This window comes from Rattus norvegicus, chromosome 2 (genome assembly GCF_036323735.1).
Source record: "Rattus norvegicus strain BN/NHsdMcwi chromosome 2, GRCr8, whole genome shotgun sequence".
Taxonomy (NCBI): Eukaryota; Metazoa; Chordata; class Mammalia; order Rodentia; family Muridae; genus Rattus; species Rattus norvegicus.
In genome coordinates, this window is record NC_086020.1 from 60,268,130 (window position 1) to 60,290,202 (window position 22,073).

Sequence of the window (22,073 nt, forward strand, 5' to 3'; positions counted from 1 at the left end):
GTATACATTCCTATATAAGAAAGATTATATCAAAGATTAGATTATTTTTCAGAGTAAGTTAATACGGCAGATCACAGCTTGATAACTGTTAGAAGAGCTCAGTTTATTTGGAGGCAGGATAAAATACAAAGTAAATCAAATTTGGTTATTTACTTCCAGAAAAGCAAACATAGCTTTTCTCTAGCTTTATGTCAAGGAATTTTACTTTACTTAAGACACACTTGGCAGAGTGGGAGGTTCTAGTGTACAACAGCCAGAGCTGGATCAGGTGCCTGTGAACATCAACATTTAAGGGCTACCATGGTCTAGAGGAAGTAGCAATGGTTTGAAGGGCTCATCTAGATCATGTGCTTGACATGGCCCATGGTAAGACAGGTGGCTGTGAGTGGTTTATCCTTCAAAGTAAACCACTGACATTTACTCCCTCTTCTATGATGACTTACAGGACAGCATACACACATACACAATATATACATGTAAGAGTTAATGGCCTAACTGAAGGCAATTTAAAGCTGTTTTAGATCCTAGACATAATTAAGTGTACCACTAATGGAATGAAGAAAAACTCTTGTCTTGATTTGATGGTGAAGACAGAACACCATGAGAAAACTCATACCTATTCTCTTTACATGATAAGCAACAGGTGTTTGTATGTTGACGCTTTAAAGAGCATTATTAGCTCCTGTTCTTGAATAGGTGCCTTGAATTTAACTCCTCAGTGCTCTTTGTGAATTTCCACACAGTATTTGCTAATTAGTTTGTGGTTTGGAGTGTTCTTGTGCCTGAGTCTATGTGAATGAACAGTGTCTCCACACAGACTGACACTTGAAAAGAACCAGGATATCAAATGACTGTGCACCACCTAGTGGAAGGTTACTGTGAGGAATTTCAATACAGAAGAATGAAAAGGCCAGGAACATAGATTTGGAATTCAAAGGGACTTGATAGTAACCTCTCCCCCTCACTAGAAGTTACTTTTTAACTTCACATTTTGTGATTTCTTGTAGATTTCACATTATAGATTCAGAAAGCAGAGATGGATACAACATAACTGTGAAAACTACATGTATATCACACAGAATTAGCATCCATTTGTGCTTAATGGACAGACACATGGAAGGAAGCCATAAATCCTAAGAACTCAGATGAAACTCTTACACTTATAAGTGGCAGACACAGACTAGGGCCACAAACTAATTGCTATTGACCTGGCCATCCAGCAATAACATTTGTTTCTACATAGCAAGCATTTAGTAGCAAGGTTACGGGATGGGAATGAGTATTTGGATTTTTTTGTTAATGTTTGACTTCTTGACTACTTTCTATTATGGAACAACAGCACTGAACAATTGGGCTAAAGATTTTTAACAGTAAAACTTTTATGACGAGACCAGAGAAAGCCAGACAAAAAGACGGTAACAGATAGTAATTACTGCTTCTGAGAACATTTAGAATTTGATGCCCACTCTCACACAGCTACTAAACTCTTGGCAAATGTTTGCAATCTACCCTATAATATACATATTACAGAACTGAGCTCAAGCTGAAACTGGTGGAGTAGCCTAGCTGGAGTCCTTTCTGTAGATAAAGCTGATGAGGCCTGAGCAATTAGACCCAGTATTCGTTGGTGGATAATTTGGAACCTCAGTTTCCTGGATTAAAATTATATGTACTATTACCATGTAGACTGAACTCCCACAGTGAAAATGATATGGCAACAGAGCCCTCTGACATACAAGTTACTGCAGAGAAATACACAAATGTGATGGTGGTGTTCATTTTGAGTGTTTATAACAGGTTAGCACGCGGGGTAGGGAGCAGACATATAGATACAAAGAGAAATACACAGAGACACATATGTGAGACACTTGTATACATGAGTGTATGAGTGTACGTGTGTTTATACATGAGTGTATGAGTGTACGTGTGTTTATACATGAGTGTATAAGTGTAAGTCTCTCTCTCTCTCTCTCTGCATGTGTGTGTGTGTGTGTGTGTGTGTGTGTGTGTGTGTTATAATTTAAATCTTTGGACATCTTAAACACCCCTGTCAAATTTTGCATTTCTGGCATTTAGTATGATTTTTGTTTTCATTGAAGAGAATCTTACCTGGCCATTTCATTCAAATATCTCTTACCAAGCCATTTTTCCATGAACCTGTAAACCTCAATCACCTTTGTTACTAAATCTTCCAGGATGGACAAAGCTTTTGACTTTATTAGTTCAAGTCGAAATTGTGTGGCTTGTTCTATTTAAAGAGAGAAACTGGATGTTAGCTAAGTAAACTGAACTTAGAAGGAGAAATATTATGCGTCTTATTCATGTTGAATTTGTATTTTGCAGACACATGAACACAGAGTGGAGTTATTTAGAAAAGGGAAGTACACGAGGAAGGTCAGTGGAAGGAAGGCAGAGGGATGAGGGGTAGACACGGTCATAGTATGTCATACACGTGTATAAAATGATCATAATGAAACCTAATGTGTAAAATTAATATACAATATAAATAAAGGGAGAGGGGGTCTTTAGTACACTATATCTACATTATTCTTACAGAAACCAAGCCCACTTCCTATACCAATCATACTTTGGTTTATGAAATTTGATTTAATTCATGAATATGGGTAAGGTGGTAACCATCTCACAGAGATGCAAAATGAGGTGCGCTGTATTCTGAGAATTTAAACTAAAGTTATTCATGAGCTTTAATAAGTTCGATACCGGGGTTAGGGATTTAGCTCAGTGGTAGAGCGCTTGCCTAGCAAGTGCAAGGCCCTGGGTTCGGTCCCCAGCTCCAAAAAAAAAAAAAAAAAAAAAAAAAAAAGGAAAGAAAAAAAAATAAGTTCGATACCTGGAAGATGAGGTATTGGTTCTTCCTTACCTACACTATAGCTTAAACCATGCTCTCTCTCCCTTCTTTTCCCCATTTCAATTCCAAACCCACCCCTGTAGCACTCAGAGTCTCCCGAGTCAACTCCCTTCCTACAGTTGCCAGGGCAATGACAGTTCCGCTGAGGATTCATTACCCTTCAGCTTCTACAGGGAAGTGACCTCATCTTTGTGGAGTCAGGGTCTATTGGACAATCCACAATCTGGCTTCTACCTTTCCAGGTCTCCTCCATCCTGACGTAGCCCCTGTATTTCATGGCTTCTCATTGAATAGTTTTTCTATCTGCTTTGGAACACATCTTTGCTCTCTATCCCTGCCCCTGGCTTGTCTCCTGAGCCCATTTTCCCCTACTCTTCTGTTCCAGTCCACATTAGTTCTGGGAAGTCTTTCTTAATGCCTCCCCACCTTATCCCATAAGTGCATTTCCACCATCACAGAGTATTTTAAGTGACTGCTTTTATCTCTCTTCTTCTAGCTTTATTACTGTTTCAGTTTGCTTTTTTAGAGCTCATGCATATGCACGTGAGTCTCTAGCCACCATCATAGGATGAATCCTGTGGTGGAAAACTTGATAGCTTTTGTAGCATGAGGAATCACAACTCCCTGGCTTCTGATTTGTTTTCCTAAATTAACTGAATGGTTGGTAGCCAGTAGAGGGGTGAAGGGAGAGAGTAGAAGAGGAACAAGAGCACCCTCCACCTCACCACGGACAGGTTCACTGACTTGAGCCAAAATACAATCTTGGCTCATCTCAAGCTGGACTACTGGAGGATTGCTGATGGAGGGACAGAAACTTGTTCGTTTTATTCTTCAGGAACCTACTGTCTGCAAAGAAGAGCCACTTCCTAATTGATATTTACCACATACCAAAGGCACAGATGGCAACCTCCCTCCCCCACCACCCTGAACTTCCAAGGTAGTCCAGTTCAGAGACAGACAAATGGAAGCAGGGCCCCCACTCCTGACCCTAGTATATGGCATTTTCTGTATAGCCCTGCCCCTGCCTTGGCTCTTGACAATCTGACCTCCTTTTCTCATGAATGCTTTGGACATCCCCCAAGATCTCTGGCTACTCTCTCTCTCTCATATCTCTAACAAAAACCGTCTTCTCATCCATGGATTCTTTGTTTTGGTGGCTTTTCCATGCCTTTGGTTACATTATGGTTCTGTCAATGAGGATACTGGCAATGGTTCCTTTCCATAGACTATCTTTGGTCTATTCCTAATATTCTAAATTCTATATTGATTTGTACTAATCAATCTCTTTGGGAGAATGTGGGAGAACAGGTCTTGCAGTCATTTGAGTATTGGGAAGAAAGTCCTTAAATTTTGGAGGGAGAAAGAGATGAGAAGACTAACTGGTTTTTGTTCCCATAAATTCACTCTTAGAACTTATGGGCTTTGGACAGGACTTTCTTTGTTTGTCTTTTGAATATGATTTTTTGCCTGCATAATATATTTGTATATCACATGTGTGCCTGGTGCCAGCAGAGGTCAGACAAAGGCATTGGATCCAGTATAAACTGGAGTTATAGGTGGTTGTGGACCACCATGTAAGGTGTTAGGAATTGAACTTGAATCCTCTGGAAGAACAGTCAGTGCTCTTAACCACTGAACCATCTCTCCAGCCCCAGGACTTATTTTTCTTAACAAGAGGAATAACTTACCTTTTTGTGATATTAAATCATTTGTATTAGGCAGCTTCTACGTAACCTGTACAACCATACCAATTTGCAATTTATTTTTCTTTCTAGTCTTTGAAATTTAAATTACAGCCTTTGCTTTCTTTTTCTTCTCTTCCTAAAGCTTCCTGGCAGCCTGCAGATACTTTAAATGACATTACTTAGGGCACCAGGCACAGTACTGCACACCTATAATCTGTGCACTAAGGAGACAGACATGGGAGAATTGTTAATTTAAGGACAGAGACGACTACATAATAAATTTGAAGCCAGACTGGGCTACAAAGTTAGACCTTGTCTCCATCAATCAATCAATCAATCAATCAATCAATCAGCTTAATTAAGTTTAATTAAGTCCAGAGCCATCTAGCTAATACAACAGCATAGTAGCCAAAACTGGTTTTATGGACAAAGAAAAACTATCTGAATGGTGTGTGTTTAATCCTTCTGCTTGAGTTCTAGGACTTAGCCTGAGGCTACTGAAGAGTCCTGTGTGGGTTTTTCGGCTCCACTAAAAGCAAGATCTTACTCTCTTCCTCCTCCTACCTTCTGTCTGCAGGGCGGCAAGATGTTCTTCCTTTATCTTGAGCTTCAGCTCATTCTTCCTTTCCATTTCAGCCATTTCCTCGGGCGTTATTGTGACGGGACTGACTTCTACCACAGGGGATGATTTACCTGAAACATAACTGAGGTGTGGTGAGTAAATTACCAACATACGAGTTTGTGGACGTGGCTCTTGGTCCACATGACTACACAGCAAAATTCGTACAACCAGAAACTGCTGGAGATTTTGAAACAAGGAACTTTGGGCTCCTTGAGGTGGGCAGTGAAAAATTTATAATGTTTCATTGAGAATTTTATGAGCTTCGGGGCAGCATTCATAAACAAAGCATGTTGTGTTACACCCTAAGAAGAGAACGAAGTGTAGACTGCAGAAATAATTACGGAATTTAAAAAAATGATAAAATCAGGGTTTGATGACAAAATTTGTCAAAGTTCATAATATGTAGTTGACAGTTGATATTAGTCCCTTGCAAAATTACCACTTCCTAAGAAATTCCTTATATTTGAAAGTGGTTCTTATCTTCTTTATTTGTTTTGTTTTTTGTTTTTTCTTTGCAAGAAAAGACCAACAAATAATTTCATAAAGTTATGGATTAAATGTAGTAATGCTCAAGAATATGCACCTGAATTAATTATCCTTTAATTTGGGCCCACCTACAAGTATTTTGATGACTATATAAGCTGGTTGGAAATTAAGAGTCTGTGAACATTTGTTGATAATCTACCGAAGGCAATGGGATCCTATTTCAGGCCCAGTTTGTGAATTTCTGCACAGTTCAGTAATTATTCTTGAGGGTATGGTCACAAGGAGCTGAAATCATGGAAAGGAAGCAGAGTAAGGAACTGTGAGGGGATCAGTAGATTTGTCGCACTAAGAGATGGATGTATAGATTGCAAATAAAGGAGAGGTTTAGCCTCTGCATCTGTTTTATCATTAAATTATAATTAAAAGATTAGACCTGGCTACTTACTCTAGTAAATAAATCTTCCCTTTAAGTGCTGAAATGTTTACTCGTTAGAACATGAAATGTTTACTCGTTAGTGGCATGTTCTTTAGAAACGTATCTCTAAATCCCTTTGCTTCCAGAGTCATCACCACCCTCAGTGGTGATCCTAACCCTCGGTGCCTCTCCCTCTCTTACCGTATGCTTTGGCATCCATCACAGAGTCCTTCCCCATAGGTGGTACATAGTAAACACGCCGTGGCAATCTGTCACTGGGGAGATTCTCCTCATGTGCTTTCTACCTTTCCTTTTCTTGCCTCAAATTATATTAAAAAAAACTGTACACATAGAAATGTTGAGAGGAAAAGGTAACATTCTGTGCTGTTGCTTAACCTCAGTGGGAGGTGTTATCTCTCTGCCTGTTTTTGTTGTTTTCTCTTCATGACTCTGAGGCAAAGATTTAGGTAAGCATGTGCCAGTAGGGAACAATTTGCTTAGATTCAAGTACCCCCAAGCCCTGTAAACACACAGCTTTTGACTTCTGCATCAGGTATTAGCCCCTCTGCAGGGACATCCCAGGTTATGAGTCATAATACGGTTAAAGCTACCTTGAATACAATTGCTGGTTCCATCTACTATTTGCTAAAACAAACTAGGTCATGCCGATATGCGAGGTGGTCTGCCAACTACAACCACAGCCCATAGACACTTGGGTCTATAGTTTAAAACGATGACTAGCATTCAAGTGGCTTAGAGGCTAACATGCTTGGTTAATGGTTTGTTTCCTCTTGGTAAGAAGAGGTTTGAAGTGACCTAGGGACCAGGTCCTAGTGCCATGAATACCTTTTCCTTTCTTTTCTGCCATTTTCTTCTTGGGCGGTTCTTTCTCCTTCTTGGCCTGTTCTTTCTCCTTTTTGGCCTGTTCTTTCTCCTTCTTGGCCTGTTCTTTCTCCTTCTTGGCCTTTTTGTTTGCACCCGACTGAGGAGACTTTTCTTTGGGATCTAGTTGGGGTTGTTCCTTTTCTTCCTCTGCGAGCCTTTGATGAACTTCAGCAGCCACCTGTATGGTATCAGTATTTCAGTTAGGACGGCAGCCGGCAAATATGAAGGTCACTTGGATTTAGTCGCTTAGATTCCACTACAGCCTCATTCCACTGCAGGCAATGATACCCATCTTCTCACCCTTCAAGGTGCACACAGTTCAAGTGCTATCCCCCTGCAGCTGTCTGAAACGAGGCTTTTATCTCCTCAATCCATCATTGCACAGGTTCATTTAGTTGTATCTCTAACTAGGCTCTAAACTAGGCTCTCTCCATTTTAGGCTTGAAAGCCATCATAGAGTAAAACCAAACTTGACTCAATCCTGTTTATGATTAAATCTGTTTCTCAAGGATTGAGCTATGCCCAACCTGTAACCTTAACTACGAACACCTCTGTACTGCCCATCACAGGAAACAGGAACTATGTCTTTGTTTTAAAAGGGCATTGTTACTACTTTGCTATGACCACCTTGTTACAACCACCTTGTTACTACCTTGTTATGACTACTTTGCCACTATCTTGTTACTCCTTTGTTATGATCACCTTGTTATGATGACCTCGTTATCACCACTTTAAGACCAAATTTTTGTTTAAGGATGCTATGACCAATCTGTTGTGCTTATGTTCTGCTCCTGTAATTCTGGCTATTTGCCTGCCAAATCCCCTATTTGGAAAACCTGTACTCCTTCCTACACTATAAAAACACTTATGTTCCACATGTCTAAAGCTGATCTTCTGAACCTTGCCTTATGGAGAGACAGTTCATGTGCACAAATAAAAAAGCTTGCTTTAATTAAGTTGGCTATGATTTGAGTTGGTGGTCTTTCTCCTCATATCTGTCAGATTAACTACTTCTGTAAATATAGCATTGAATTTTCTTCTAAATTTCTGTTATCTGTTGCCTTTAGGACAGGCTTTTTTTTCCTACATCAGTTTCTCTTATAGTTTCCTCTCCATTGCTGTGTTAAAAACACCATGACCAAAAGCAACATGGAGAAGAAAGGGTTTATTTGGTTTATACTTCTCAATGACAGTCTATCATTAATAGAAGTCAAGTTAGATTCTTAATCAAACACAGTCAAAAACTACAAAGGGACAGAGGGACATGGCTCATTCCTTTGCTTCTCATGGCTTGCTCATTTTGCTTTCTTAATCAAGCCAGGGCCATCTGCCCAGGTTTGTGTCCTCTCATACTCATTATTACCCAAGGACACTTCCAACAGAGTTGCCTACAGGACAATTTCCCAAATGATATTGCCGCTTTTGAGATGCCTCTAGTTTATATCAAGTTGACAGAAAAACAACCAGCATATTTTCTTAAACTTTTATTTCATCAACGCTCTATGGATTTTTTTTTACATTTTAATCCTAATTAAATGTTATCCTATGAAACTGCACTATTACCAAAGCATGTCTGTTTATATATTGTGTCTGTGCACTATAGATGACATGAAATACAATTTTCATGCCCCTGTAGTCAGCTCAGGAGAGTGTAGGTTCTAGGTCAGTTGAATCATGAACACTTTAATCCTGGGTTTTCCATTCTAACTCTTGACACCCTCTCAGAAGATTCACTGCTTATGGAGATAATATCTGCCACTAGCTAATGTCATAGTCCCTAGTTTCTTCTTCTGACTTTCTGTGTGTCTCTCTATTGTAGTTAGCACCTCTCTTAACTCCCAGAAATGTTTGGATTATAGTTGTATTATCAGTCCATGCTAGTCACAGATGGGGAAATTCTTCCCTCACCCTGAGGGAGAAGAAACTTTCACCATCTGTCTCCTTTAAAGTGTTCTATTTACTTCAGGTTATAGAAAGTCTTGTCTCAGGGCTACATAGATAAACTCAGAAGACATTATATACAAGTGAAAGACTTAAGATACTAAATCTCTCATACACATACACATATGTAAATATATTGAACTTATTAAAGTATAGAGTTGAATGGTGACTATCAGGGGTTGAGATGGATAAGGTATAAAGAAAACCTAATTACAGGGTAAAAGGTCTTAGTCAGATGAAAGAAACAAATTCTAATGGCCTATTACATAGCATGGTTACAGAAGTTAATAACGTATTTTATATTTGAAAATTGCCAGAGAAATAGATTTTAAATGCTTATTCCAAAAAAATTGATAAGAAGGTGAAATGATAATTGCATTATTAGTTTGGTTAATCACTTTAAAAATGTCTACCAATATCAAATGATAAGCAAAAACGAAATATAATTACTGTTTGTAAATTTAAAATTTAAGATCGATCTATCTATCTATCTATCTATCTATCTATCTATCTATCTATCCATCTATAGAAAATCTCTAAGGGCTATGCCACGCAAGTCCTTTCTGTTTCTAGAAATACTAGAACTAAATACTAAGTCCACTGGACTCTGGGACAGTGAAGACTATTTATGAGAACTGAGAAAGGAGCTCAAAGAAGGATATAAAACACACATGCATTTTGGAAGTCAGAAAATTAGAGTCAATAAAATTACATGTATTTATATAAGCACTTGGGAGGTCCAGATCTGATCTCATTTATGAGACTAGTAGAATGAGAATGAAAAAGAATAAGGGAGATACATATATAGAAATATAGATAAGGCTTAGCTCCCTCAAAGGTAATTTTGTTTGCAGAAGTCCAGCAAGTTGCTGTCTTTTCCAGACTTTTGACATATACTTCATGCCTCATTGCCTGCCATGTAACAGTCTCCAATTTCTCCATGGACTTTAAGCCTCATCACCTGATAATGGGCTTTCATATTCTTGCTTATTTGTATGTCTTACGGAAGATGATGTTTGTCAACTGATAAATTTTTTCCTTTAAAATTGTGATATGCTACAGTAGGCCTTGTGGAGGACAATGTCAACTGATAAATTTTTTCTTTTAAAATTGTGATATGTCACAGAACAATCTTCCAACAAAGATCCAGTAAAGCTTCATAGAAAAAGCCAGTTTGGTTGGCTTATTTTTGAATCCCTCCCCCCTCCCCGACAGATGACCTTTAGCTAAAAATGGATTTCATGCTATCTACTGTACTTTCAAGTTCTTGGTAAAGTTGAAAGCTTGATTGTTAAACAACCCCCTCCCTTTAAATTGCAAGCAATTCATTCTTTTAAATTTGCTCTTGCAAAGTAGTCTATGTTAGCAATTTCCTCTAAAATTGACTTATCTCCTTGGCAAACGACCTTGTGATGATGATGAAGGCAATGATTATCCTTAGCAGTTTTCTTGTCCACTTTTCTCAAAGATCTCAAGATCTCTTTCAAAAATCAGCAGAATTTAGAATACGGCTTTTAAAGTAGGTTCTAAGATTTGTAAGGGCTTTAAAACATAATGATTTGACATTGTGGTGTTAAATATGACTTCCCTGAAATCATTACCTACCTATCAATTAGAAAGTTTTGCTAAAAATTAACATAGCATACAAAATGAGTAGCTTTTAGTGAAATTGCTCCTTAGGAAAAGCCTGAATCAAAATGCAGTTCATTCCAATTGCACCAATCTCATTTGGAACTGTTTGCCTACGTCCGTTTTCTGAATCACACCTCTCTCATTTGGAACTAAAAGTTCCTTTAAATGTTTGTTTTCTAACAAGTCACAGTTTAATCATTCAAGGGTCTAGGTGCTAAACTCATGAATAACTTTTAATTTTTTGTCTGCTTTTAAATGTATGATGTTAGATTTATAGAATTATATTACAACATATATAATATAATATAATTATACTACAACATATTCATATACAATTCATACCTAGATTGAAAATGATATTAAATAATCATTTTCATCTACTTGCTATGAGACATTCCAAAATACAAAAGAAAAATGTGCACTTTAAAGTATATTTCTAGCTCCCTGCTGCCAAATCCTGTGGGAGAGAGAGCTGAACACCAAGAAGTGAGGGCAATCCTGAGACTGTAGGGCTGGACAGACTGCCACTTCTGCCCACCTAAGCCCACATCCCTGGCCCAAGAGGAACCTGCATAGTGCTTCTGGACACTGGGATATAGGAGCAGTCAGCCACAGGAGCCCCTTGGTCTAGATCTGCTCCAAGATCTGAACTGAGCCTGTCAAATAGCTCCCTGTACCCAAATCCCATGGGTGGGTGGGAGGGGGGAGAGCTAGACTATCAGAGGTGCAGACATTCCTGTGAAACCAGAGGATAATACTCTCTGCCAACATTCCCGACCAAAGAGGAAAACGCCTTGTGCTATCTGTGCCCTCTGTGCACAGGGACCTAGGAGAAGAGCTAAAAGCCAGTCACCAGGAGCAACTACACGCCTGAGAGCAGAACACTTTGTTCCCATAACTGGCTGAAAGAAAGCAGGAAAACAGGTCTCCAGGAGGGCTGACAGCCAGGCCCACAGGAAGGTCAAGCTATCATCAGAAACAGCAAGACAAGCTAACACCAGAGACAACCTAATGGCGAGAGGCAAGCGCAGGAAATAAAGCAACAGAAACCAAGATTACTTGACATTATCAGAGCCCAGTTCTCCCACCAAAGAAAACACTGAATATCCAAACACATCAGAAAACCAAGATCTAGATTTAAAATCACACTTTATCCTGATGATGGAGTACTTTAAGAAGGTCATAAATAACTCCCTTAAGGAAATACAGGACAATACAAGTAAACAACTAGAAGCCCTTAATGAGGAAACACAAAAATCCCTTATAGAACGACTGGAAAAAACAACCAACAGGGGAAGGAAATGAACAAAACCATCCAGGAGTTAAAAATAGAAATAGAAACAATAAAGAAAGCACAAAGAGAGACAATCCTGGAGATAGAAAACCTAGGGAAGATATCAGGAGTCATAGATGTGAGCATCATTAACAAAATACAAGAGATAGAAGAGAGAATCTCAAGAGCAGAAGATACCAGAGAAAATATTGACACAACTGCCAAAGATAATGTAAAACGGAAAAATCTCCTAACCCAAAACATACAGGAAATCCATGACACAATGAGAAGATCAAACCTAAGGATATAGGTATAGAAGAAAGTGAAGACTCCCAAATTAAAGGACCAGCAAATATCTTCAACAAAATCATAGAAAAAAACTTCTCTAACTTAAAGAAAGAGATGCCTATAAACAAGAAGCCTACAAAACTCCAAATAGATTGGACCAGAAAAGAAACTTTTCCTGTCACATAATAGTTAAAACACCAAATGCACAAAACAAAGAAAGAATATTAAAAGCAGTAAGGGAAAAAGATCAAGTAACATATAAAGGCAGACCTATCAGAATTACACCAGACTTCATACCAAAGACTATGAAAGCCAGAAGATCCTGGACAGATGTCATACAGACCCTAAGAGAACATAAATGCCAGCCCAGGCTACTGTATCCAGCAAAACTATCAATTAACATTGAGGGAGAAACCAAGATATTCTGTGACAAAACCAAATTTTTACAGTATCTTTCTATAAATCCTGCCTTACAAAAGATAATAAATGGCAAAACCCAACACAAGGAGGTAAGATACACCCTAGAAAGAAGCAAGAAAATAATCTTTTTGCAACAAAACCAAAAGAAGAGAAGCACACAAACATAATCCCACCTCCAAATATTAAAATAACAGGAAGGAATTACCATTCTTTAATATCTCTCAACAGCGACGGACCCAATTGCCTAATAAAAAGACACAGATTAACAGACTGGATACATAAAGAGGACCCACCATTTTGCTGCCCACAGGAAACACACCTTAAAGACAAAGACAGGCACTACCTCAGAGTAAAAGGCTGGAAAACCACTTTCCAATCAAATGGTCTGAAGAAGCAAGCTGGAGTAGCCATTCTAATATTGAATGAAATAGACTTTCAACCAAAAGTCATCAAAAAAGATAAGGAAGGACACTTCATATTCATCAAAGGAAAAATCCACCAAGATGAACTCTCAATCCTAAATATCTATGCTCCAAATACAAGGGCATCTACATCCATAAAAGAAACCTTACTAAAGCTCAAGGCACACATTGCACTTCACACAATAATAGTAGGAGATTTCAACACCGCACTCTCATCAATGGACAGGTCATGGGAAATTAAACAGAAACATAGACAGACTAACAGAAATTATGTACCAAATGGACTTAACAGATGTTTATAGAACATTCTATCTTAAAACAAAAGGATATACTTTCTTCTCACCACTTCATGGTAACTTCTCCAAAATTGACCATATAATCAGTCACAAAACAGACCTCAACAGATACAGAAAGATAAAATAGTCCCATGCATTCTATCAGACCACCACGGACTAAGTCTGGTCTTCATTAATAACAATAAGTAATGAATGTCCACATATACACAGAAGTTGAACAGTGCTCTACTCAATGCTAACCTGGTCAAGAAGGAAATAAAGAAAGAAATTAAAGAATTCTTAGAATTTAATGAAAATGAAGGTACAACATATCCAAACTTAATGGGACACAATGAAAGCTGTGCTAAGAGGAAAACTCATAGCTCTGAGTGCCTGCAGAAAGAAATAGGAGAAAGCATACATCCGCAGGTTGACAGCACACCTAAAAGCTCTAGAACAAAAAGAAGCAAATACATGTAGGAGGAGTAGAAGGCAGGAAATAATCAAACTTAGGGCTGAAATCAACCAAGTAGAAACAAAAAGGACTATACAAAGAATCAACAGGACCCAACTATACCTCTCCTTGGATATACCCAAAAGATGCTCCAACATACAACATAGACACATGCTCCACTGTGTTTATAGGAGTCTTATTTATAATAGCCAGAAGCTGGAAAGATCCCAGATGCCCTTCACAGAGGAATGGATACAGAAAATGTGGTACATCTACACAATGGAGTACTATTCAGCTATCAAAAACAATGACTTCATGAAATTCATAGACAAATGGATGGAACTGGAAAATATCATCCTGAGTGAGGTAACCCAATCACAGAAAACACACATGGTATGCACTCATTGATAAGTGGATATTAGCCCAAATGCTCAAATTACCCTAGATGCACAGAACACATGAATCTTAAAAAGGATGACCAAAATGTGGATGCTTCACTCCTTCTCTAAAATGGGAACAAAAATATCCAAAGGAAGTGATACAGAGGGAAAGTTTAGAGCAGGGACTAAAGGAACAGCCATTCAGAGCCTGCCCCACATGTGGCTCATACATATACAGGAACCTAATTTAGACAAGATGGATGAAGCTAAGAAGTGCAGGCCGACAGGAACCGGATATAGATCTCTCCTGAGAGACACAGCCAGAATATGTCAAATACAGAAGTGAATGCCAGCAGCAAACCACTGAACTGAGAACGGGACCCCTGTTGGAGGAATCAGAGAAAGGACTGAAAGAGCTGAAGGGATTCGAGACCCCATATGAACAACAATGCCAATTAACCAGAGCTTCCAGGGACTAAGCCACTACCCAAAGACTATACATGGACTGACTCTGTGCTCCAACTGCATAGGTAGCAATGAATAGCCTTGTTGGGGAAGGGAAAGCCCTTGGTCCTGCCAAGGCTGGACCCCCAGTGTAGGGTATTGTTGCGGGGGTTGGGGGTGGATGGGGAGGGGAACACACATATAGAATGGGAGGGGGTGGGGTTAGGGGGCTGATAGACAGGAAACCGGTAAAGGGAGTAACATTTGAAATGTAAATTAGAAATACCCAATTTAATAAAAATGGAAGAAAAAAGTATATTTCTAGCAAATAAACTATATCCTTTCTAAAACATTTTCATATACACTACTTAACTGAATTTCAGTGGATCATTTGAGAATTTTTCTCATGTTTTAGAGAAGAAATTGAAGACAGAGAAGTTACCAGATTTTTCAAAACTCAAAACAAACCATGTTCCTTTCTATCTGCATTTGGTAGATTCTTATAGTATATGCTTTTAAAACTGTTAAACCAGGCTCATGGAAACTTTAAGATGACAAACTTGTCTAGGGAATTGAACATCTTGTTTGGGGATAATCTTTACCCATAATGGACTTTTTAGAAATTTTACTTTGAGATTGTTTACACATGGTAAGTTATATAGCTCTTATATACGAACAATACATTAGATATGTATTAATCACACACACACACACACACACACACACACACGTAAGCAAGTGGTATATAGATGACAGCATTAGTCCCAGGTTGAGGCAGCTTTGTATACTCATGGGCACTAAGAGATGCCTGTGAGAATGTTCACAGCAGCTATGTCCAATGGCATCATACAGCAAACCCAAGTGTGGGTCAGCAGTAGCTTTGTTAAACAAATTTTGATGGGGTCATGTAACCAAACACTGCATACCAAAGAAAATGAACATAATACAGCTACCCTTTAACAATATGAGATGACTCCAATGGATAATGTTCTAAGAATGAACACACACACACACACACACACACACACACACACACACACACACACACACCAAAGTGTCCATTTCCTTAAAACTCAAAGGCAGGCAGAACTACAATATATTACAGACTTGGGTCCTATAAGAATTGACTGAAAAAGCAAGATGGTGGTTCACTTAAGAGAGCTAAGATTTGGATGGCACCTGAGGAAATCTAGCACGACTGCTTTTACTAATCACTGTGTACTGGTGTCATGAGTGAGTGAGTGTGTACTGGTGTCACTGAGTGTGTGAGGCCAGGCAAATAACACTGATGCATTTTCTTGATGTAAGCAACATCCATACATAAGGTTCTTTAGAACAAGTATCCCAAGAGAGGGTTTTGATATTACTCTGTGAGGAACAAAAGGAAAAGATGAGTAGACCAAAATAAAATTGGGGGAGAAAGGAGACCTTCCTGTTTTGTTTGGGGAAAAGGCCCACAAAACAGACCCCAAACAAAGTTAAGGAGGACCTCCTCCTACTCTAAGATTATGAAGCAGGCTTCTCTTTCACATCTTTCAAAAAACTTTGGTAAGGTCAATACTGTTTTATGATTAAATAGAGTACGTCAATAAAATCAAAGAATGCTGGATGCAAAAGGAAAATAAAAAAGTGGGCAGAGCAGAAAGTAAGCAAAAGTCTATCTACCTTTCTAAGTGGACCTTAGTTTTCCAGTGAAAAAGAATTACAACGCTTACTCTCTATGATTTAGAAAAAATAACATGCAGGCAGGTTGAAGTCGGGAAGTCAAATTAGCTAATTGGGATTTGTGTTTTCTTTCTTGACTTTGTAAAGTATTTCTAAGAATTATATTTCACTCATTAAAACCAAAAGCAGTGGGGCTGGGGATTTAGCTCAGTGGTAGAGCGCTTACCTAGGAAGCGCAAGGCCCTGGGTTCGGTCCCCAGCTCCGAAAAAAAAAAAGAACCAAAAAACAAAACAAAACAAAACAAAAAAACAAAAGCAGTAATACCACATTAAACAAACAAACAAACAAACAAACAAACAAACAAACAAAACAACAGGATTCCATTTCTGGTTTTCCTAGGAAATAGAAAATCTGGCCATGCTGGACTTCATTATTAAATGACCAAGTTGGCAAGCACAGGGTAGCACATGTCGCAGTCAACAAGGCCACCATTGTACCACCTTAATATTCTCTTGACTGTAATCCATTGCACTTGCTACTCAGCCTAGCACTAAAATGGATCTCAATATTGCCTCCCTTCTTACACGATGTAAAAGACTTGGTGAATATATCTCTTAACTTCCTACTTCTTTCAGGAAAAACAATCCCTTAATAACTCCTTTAATAACAATAATTTCTGAAAGGCATGCATTTTTTTACACCATGACTGTGACTCTCATATAAATGTTACACTTGTACCGTGTTACCAATCATACCACATAAATAGTAGGGTTGTGGACAGGAAACGCATAGGCACAGCTTACCATTTGGGAGATGGCTAAGGAAGCCTGCTGCCAGGTGTCTAATACTATCTTCTCATCTCCTTCAAAGTTGGCTTCCAGACTTTCCAGTGGTGGATCGAATCTGCCCTTCAGTAATGCTTTCACCTTTGGTCTCATGCTAACATTTTCTGGAGAACTGGATATTCGAGGAACTAGAGGAATTCTTTAGTGGAGAAAACAAATAAGCACAAGGGTTTCATTTAAAAGAGTCCATTTTGTGGCTGTGTTAGTTTGTTCTATTTCTGTTCTGTTGCTTTAATTCACATTTCCAAGGTTTCCTAGAATAATTAATTGAAGAGGATATGATTGGCAAATGCTACATTCACATTCATATGGTCTATAGAAGATTGCTAATAAAAGGAAGCTCACAGCAAGAAACAAGAAACAAGTTTTTTTTTGTTTTTTTGTTTTTTTTGTTTTTTTTTTTTGCAGTTTTAGTCCTCAATGATTAAAATAGGAGAATTAGGTAACAGCGATTATGAAGAGAAACTATTCTTGTCATATTTCCAGGGCAAACTCTTCTCATTAGGGTAAGTCAGTGTGGGTAAAGTAAACCTAATGAAACTTATTCAAGATGCCCAATATCACGTGGCATCCTGACACAAAAAATGGAACTAATACAAATCTGACTGGGGCTAAGCAGAGGTGATGATGTCATTGGGGTCATCCTCTGGTGACAAAAATATACAAATGGCCTTAAGCTTGGAGAAGGAATTAAGAAAAAGAAAGAGTAACCCCAAAGATGACTTGATTGGTATTTCAACATGAGAGCAAGTATCAACAGCAAAGATAGCATTTGTTTTTACAGAGTTAGGAAGCAGGAGTCTGGAACAATGATTTAGAATTTCAATTGGGAGCTCCAGAAAACAACAAGCCTGTTCTTCTATGGAAGCATCAAATAAGATTCCTTGATTGACACATGTTTTTTCACAGTGTGTAGTATTGTGAATGATAATGTCCCCCTGTAGGTTCACTCAATGAAATGCTCAATCCTTGGTTGGTGAACTGTTTAAGAAGGATTAGGAGTTTGGGATGTGGTTGTTGGAGTATGCATGGCTTTGTTATAGGAGTTGTGTCACGGGAGGTGGGCTTTGAGGTTTCAAAAATACAAGGCTTACTGTTTCTCTGCTTGGTTTCTCCAGATCTGGGTATAAACCTCGCAACCACTGCTTCATCACCATGCCTCTCGGCTTCCTACCAGGATAGTCATGGAGTAACCCTCTAAAACTGTAATGAAAGCCTGACTTAATGCTTTCCTTTCATGTTTTGGTCATTTGTGTTATATTCTCAGAGCAATAGCATAGTAATATGATCCAGGACTTGGAACTCTTATGAGCTACATAACTATAAACAAAATGCATTGAAATTACATTCACACATTAAATTATATTTTAATAACAAATTACTGCTAAATCAAAGCCATTCAAGTCCCAATAAGATCATACATGTGATCATCTCTAGACATTTTACATAGCATAACATTTTTTAGGAGGCAGTAGTCATGGCATATCATTTAGAAAAAGATTTTGGGTTTATGACCCACTAATTTTAATTTTATTTTTCTTGGATATTTTATGTATTTACATTTCAAATGTTATCCCCTTTGCCCCCTCTCCCTAAACCCCTTCCCCCTGTACCTGCTTCTATGAGGATGCTCCCACTCCCACCCACCTACTCCCACCTCAACACCCTGACATTCCCCTACATTGGGGATATGAGCCTTCATAGGACTAAGGGCTTTTCCTCCTATAGATGCTGGACAATGCCATCCTTCCACTCATTTTTAACCAGAATCATCTATATGGCCATGGATTTCGAATTATCCACTGGAGCTTGGAGGCTTACTGTTTGTCACAGAATTGAAGAGAATGACTGTCCATCCTCTAGAATTTATCAATTGCCAATAGATCAGCAAAAAGGTAAGGCATTATGAGCTCCTACCTATCCACGATTGGCTGTCAACAGGTCTGGTCTTGTTCAGACCCAGTACAGGCAACTGCAGCTCCTGTGGGCTTGTGTTTGAATGGCATATCATGTCCTGATGGTAGCATTTTGTAGCCTCTCTATCCCCTACGTCTTACATTCTTTCCTCTCAGTCCTTCTTTAATATTCCCTGGGTCTTGGATGGTGTGGTAAAAATGTCATGTTTAGAGTTGAATGCTTATTTCCCGGAAGCACCTTGAGCACTAGTGAGTCTCTGCATCACTGGTAGAAGGGAGAGATGGCTACAGTGTGAGGGAGCTGAGAGACTGATGGGGATAGTAATCAGAACTATGAACATGTGACACTGACTAAAAACAAATTTAGTCAATAAAATAGAAAAGGGAATGAGAACAAATGTGCATACATCATAGCTCTATATTAAACTTATAGGTAGTTGTTGATGAAGATGGGCTTAGAATTCATTTATTGGGGAAAAAATCGCTGTAGTACTGGTAGTTCTGTCACTGTCTTCAGTTATGAAGTTAGGTAGGGTATTTGAACTTCCAAGCTCACTTGTTAGAATAATACAAAAATGCTATTATTGTGGTTGTCATGATGTCTAATTCTTTATCAACTGTTATTATGAAATTCTTATATTGTTCCCATTATTGTTATTTTAGGGTTGTTGCAAGGAATGAAGTAGAAAAAGTATGTATAACTATGTACAACTGCTTAACACTTTCCTTGTTCCTTTCTGCATGTTATGGATTGTGGTGGGGCTGGTTGATATACTGACTGACTGTCCCATAAGTTTTGCTACAGCAGTGATTGGAGGTTGAGATTGGTACAAAGTTGCTCTGGAAAAAAAAAATAAGAACTGTCTGTTCTTCTATGGGCTTATTGTATGAGCCAGCATTAATAGCTGCCACATTATGCCTGGTTTGCTTTTATGTGCTAAGAACAGAATGCACTGTCACTCCAGACACTGAAACTTGGTCACTTTTGGTGATTCTAATGGTTTGTACTGCCACTAAATTAATGTTTTTAATTTCAAAATTTTTGTAGCAGCTTGTTCAGTGCTATTACTTGGGACAGGAGGAGGGTGCATGCTCACCCTATTGTGTATTTATACCATTATACATGGGTCTGACAAATATAATATTAGAAAGAAGGATATAAACATAAACAAATGGACCTTTGCATAACCTAATGTATGGCTTCTTACGTTATTTTTGGAACAAGGGAGGGATAACTAAATTAAGGGAGAACATGTGACATTCACAATTAAAATATTGTATATATGCAGGAGTGGGCCATTATATATTATCCAATAACAAAAGAAGCCATCCTTTATTGAGAGTTTGGGGACTAGATTTTTAAGGGTTCCAATTTCCAAACATGGACGCACATACCTTGTTGATTCTATTTTCTGTGATTCTCACAGTGACCTTATTTTTACTAGAATGGAAATTGAGGCTTACATTGAGTTGCAGTGGCTTGACAGAGAAGCAAGTTACCTTATTCCACTTACATATAGTTAGTAAGAGTTAGTAAGTGACAGATTCAGGATTTAAACTAGACCTATCTGGTTTCAAAATAAATTCATTATACCATTTTGTGTTTATACAACTCTTACACTTATGTTGATTGAGCAAGGTTCTAGGCAAATATCTTTTCATTAAATATAAAATACATAGCTCATATTCTTGGAGATTCAAACATAGCACTCAGTGGCTGCATATTATTCTGGAAATCTAACTTCTGCTAGTATATTCATCTTTATCCTGAGAGTTTTCTCTTTTCTCATGCCCTGCTTAATGATCATAGGAAATGCTATTTTAATTTTCTTATATTTTAAAATTATTTTCCACATAACACATTTACTCCTAAGTAATTTTGAACTCTGTTTTCAAGTGCTTTGTCTTAAGTCACATAAATAAAGTAAAAGCAGATCTTGGTGTTTAAAGGCTGGAAACCACACCATGGGGATATCAACCACTCCCCTTGCACCACCCTTTGTGATGACATCTTTTCTATCTTCTATAATCTCTAAGAGTCTGAGTTATTGTCCTCCCTCCCCTGACCTCATCTATTAGAATTTATAAAAAATTACTATGTTTTTATTGTAGATGATTTATTTGGCTAAAACCATAATTTGTCTTCATACTGAAACTAAGTTTCCATTTCTGTTGACAGCAATCTGATGTTAGGTTGTTAATAGGTTTCAGTTTCCGGAGGACATGATCATATACTGCTGAGGTCATGATCATATACTGCTGAGGACATGATCATATACTGCTGAGGTCATGATCACATACTGCTGAGCTTTACTATTTCTCAGTTTCCTTGCCTGTAAAAGAAGAATGGCAATCCCCTCCAATTTTGTTAACATAATTCTCTCTTCTCTGTCTCTGTCTCTGTCTCTCTGTCTGTCTCTGTCTCTCCATCCCCCTCCCCCTCTCTCTTTCACACATACACACACACACACACACACACACACACACACACACACACAGTGAGAGAGAGGGAGAGAGACGGGGGAGGGGAATCAGGTAATACATTTCTCAATACAGAACTGATATACTGATAGCCAGAGCAGAAACTTGTGGAAAAATGACATAAAACAAACTATGCCTTTATAATCAAAGGAGTAAATATTAACTATTAACAAGATAAACAATCATATTATGTCAAGTTAAAGTCACATCAAAGTAATTAAAAAACAGTTCAATGTTTTAGAACATGTTTGGGATTTTCATTACCAGGAGCATGATTTATAATTTAAAACCCCAGTGCTGTATGTTCAAAACAATTCCAGTGTAACACAGTCATCTGCATTACCTGAGCTGGTGTTCTGAAATTTCTTTACCATCGAGTTGAACCAATGGGATTCGAGTAAATTTCTTATTGTCTTCCAGTGGGATTTTGGATTCCATTGCTCTGTAATAATCTTGAAGGAGTCTTTTGGTATCTTGGAAACGGTTCACTTCTGCCTTTAATACAGAAGGTAGATACGATATCCAAATAAGAACAGACTAGTCTGTGTGTGTACAATAGATAGAATTTTTTAGATATGTTGGTTGAAAGTAATTGTCTAGAAAGAGCCATAGTTATTTCTTTGTACAGTCTAGAGACTGTCAGAAATAGAAGAACAGAGTAACACTAGAGATAA

General features: G+C 38.2%; 1 protein-coding gene across 8 annotated transcripts in view; it reads right to left on the bottom strand.

Annotated features, from left to right (window-relative positions):
* Positions 1 to 22,073, bottom strand: part of Spef2 (sperm flagellar 2) — a 182,196-nt gene that overhangs the window by 28,475 nt on the left and 131,648 nt on the right. For 7 of the 8 annotated variants that reach the window (NM_022620.2, XM_039103075.2, NM_001415008.1 and 4 more), the window contains 5 exons: positions 21,743 to 21,894; positions 16,961 to 17,141; positions 6,924 to 7,140; positions 5,119 to 5,247; positions 2,110 to 2,248 (listed from right to left, as the gene is read on the bottom strand). In NM_022620.2, the coding sequence (NP_072142.2) occupies positions 2,110 to 2,248; positions 5,119 to 5,247; positions 6,924 to 7,140; positions 16,961 to 17,141; positions 21,743 to 21,894 (818 nt within the window). The remainder of the gene's footprint in view (positions 1 to 2,109; positions 2,249 to 5,118; positions 5,248 to 6,923; positions 7,141 to 16,960; positions 17,142 to 21,742; positions 21,895 to 22,073) is intronic. The other variant, XM_063282496.1, reaches the window with a different exon arrangement.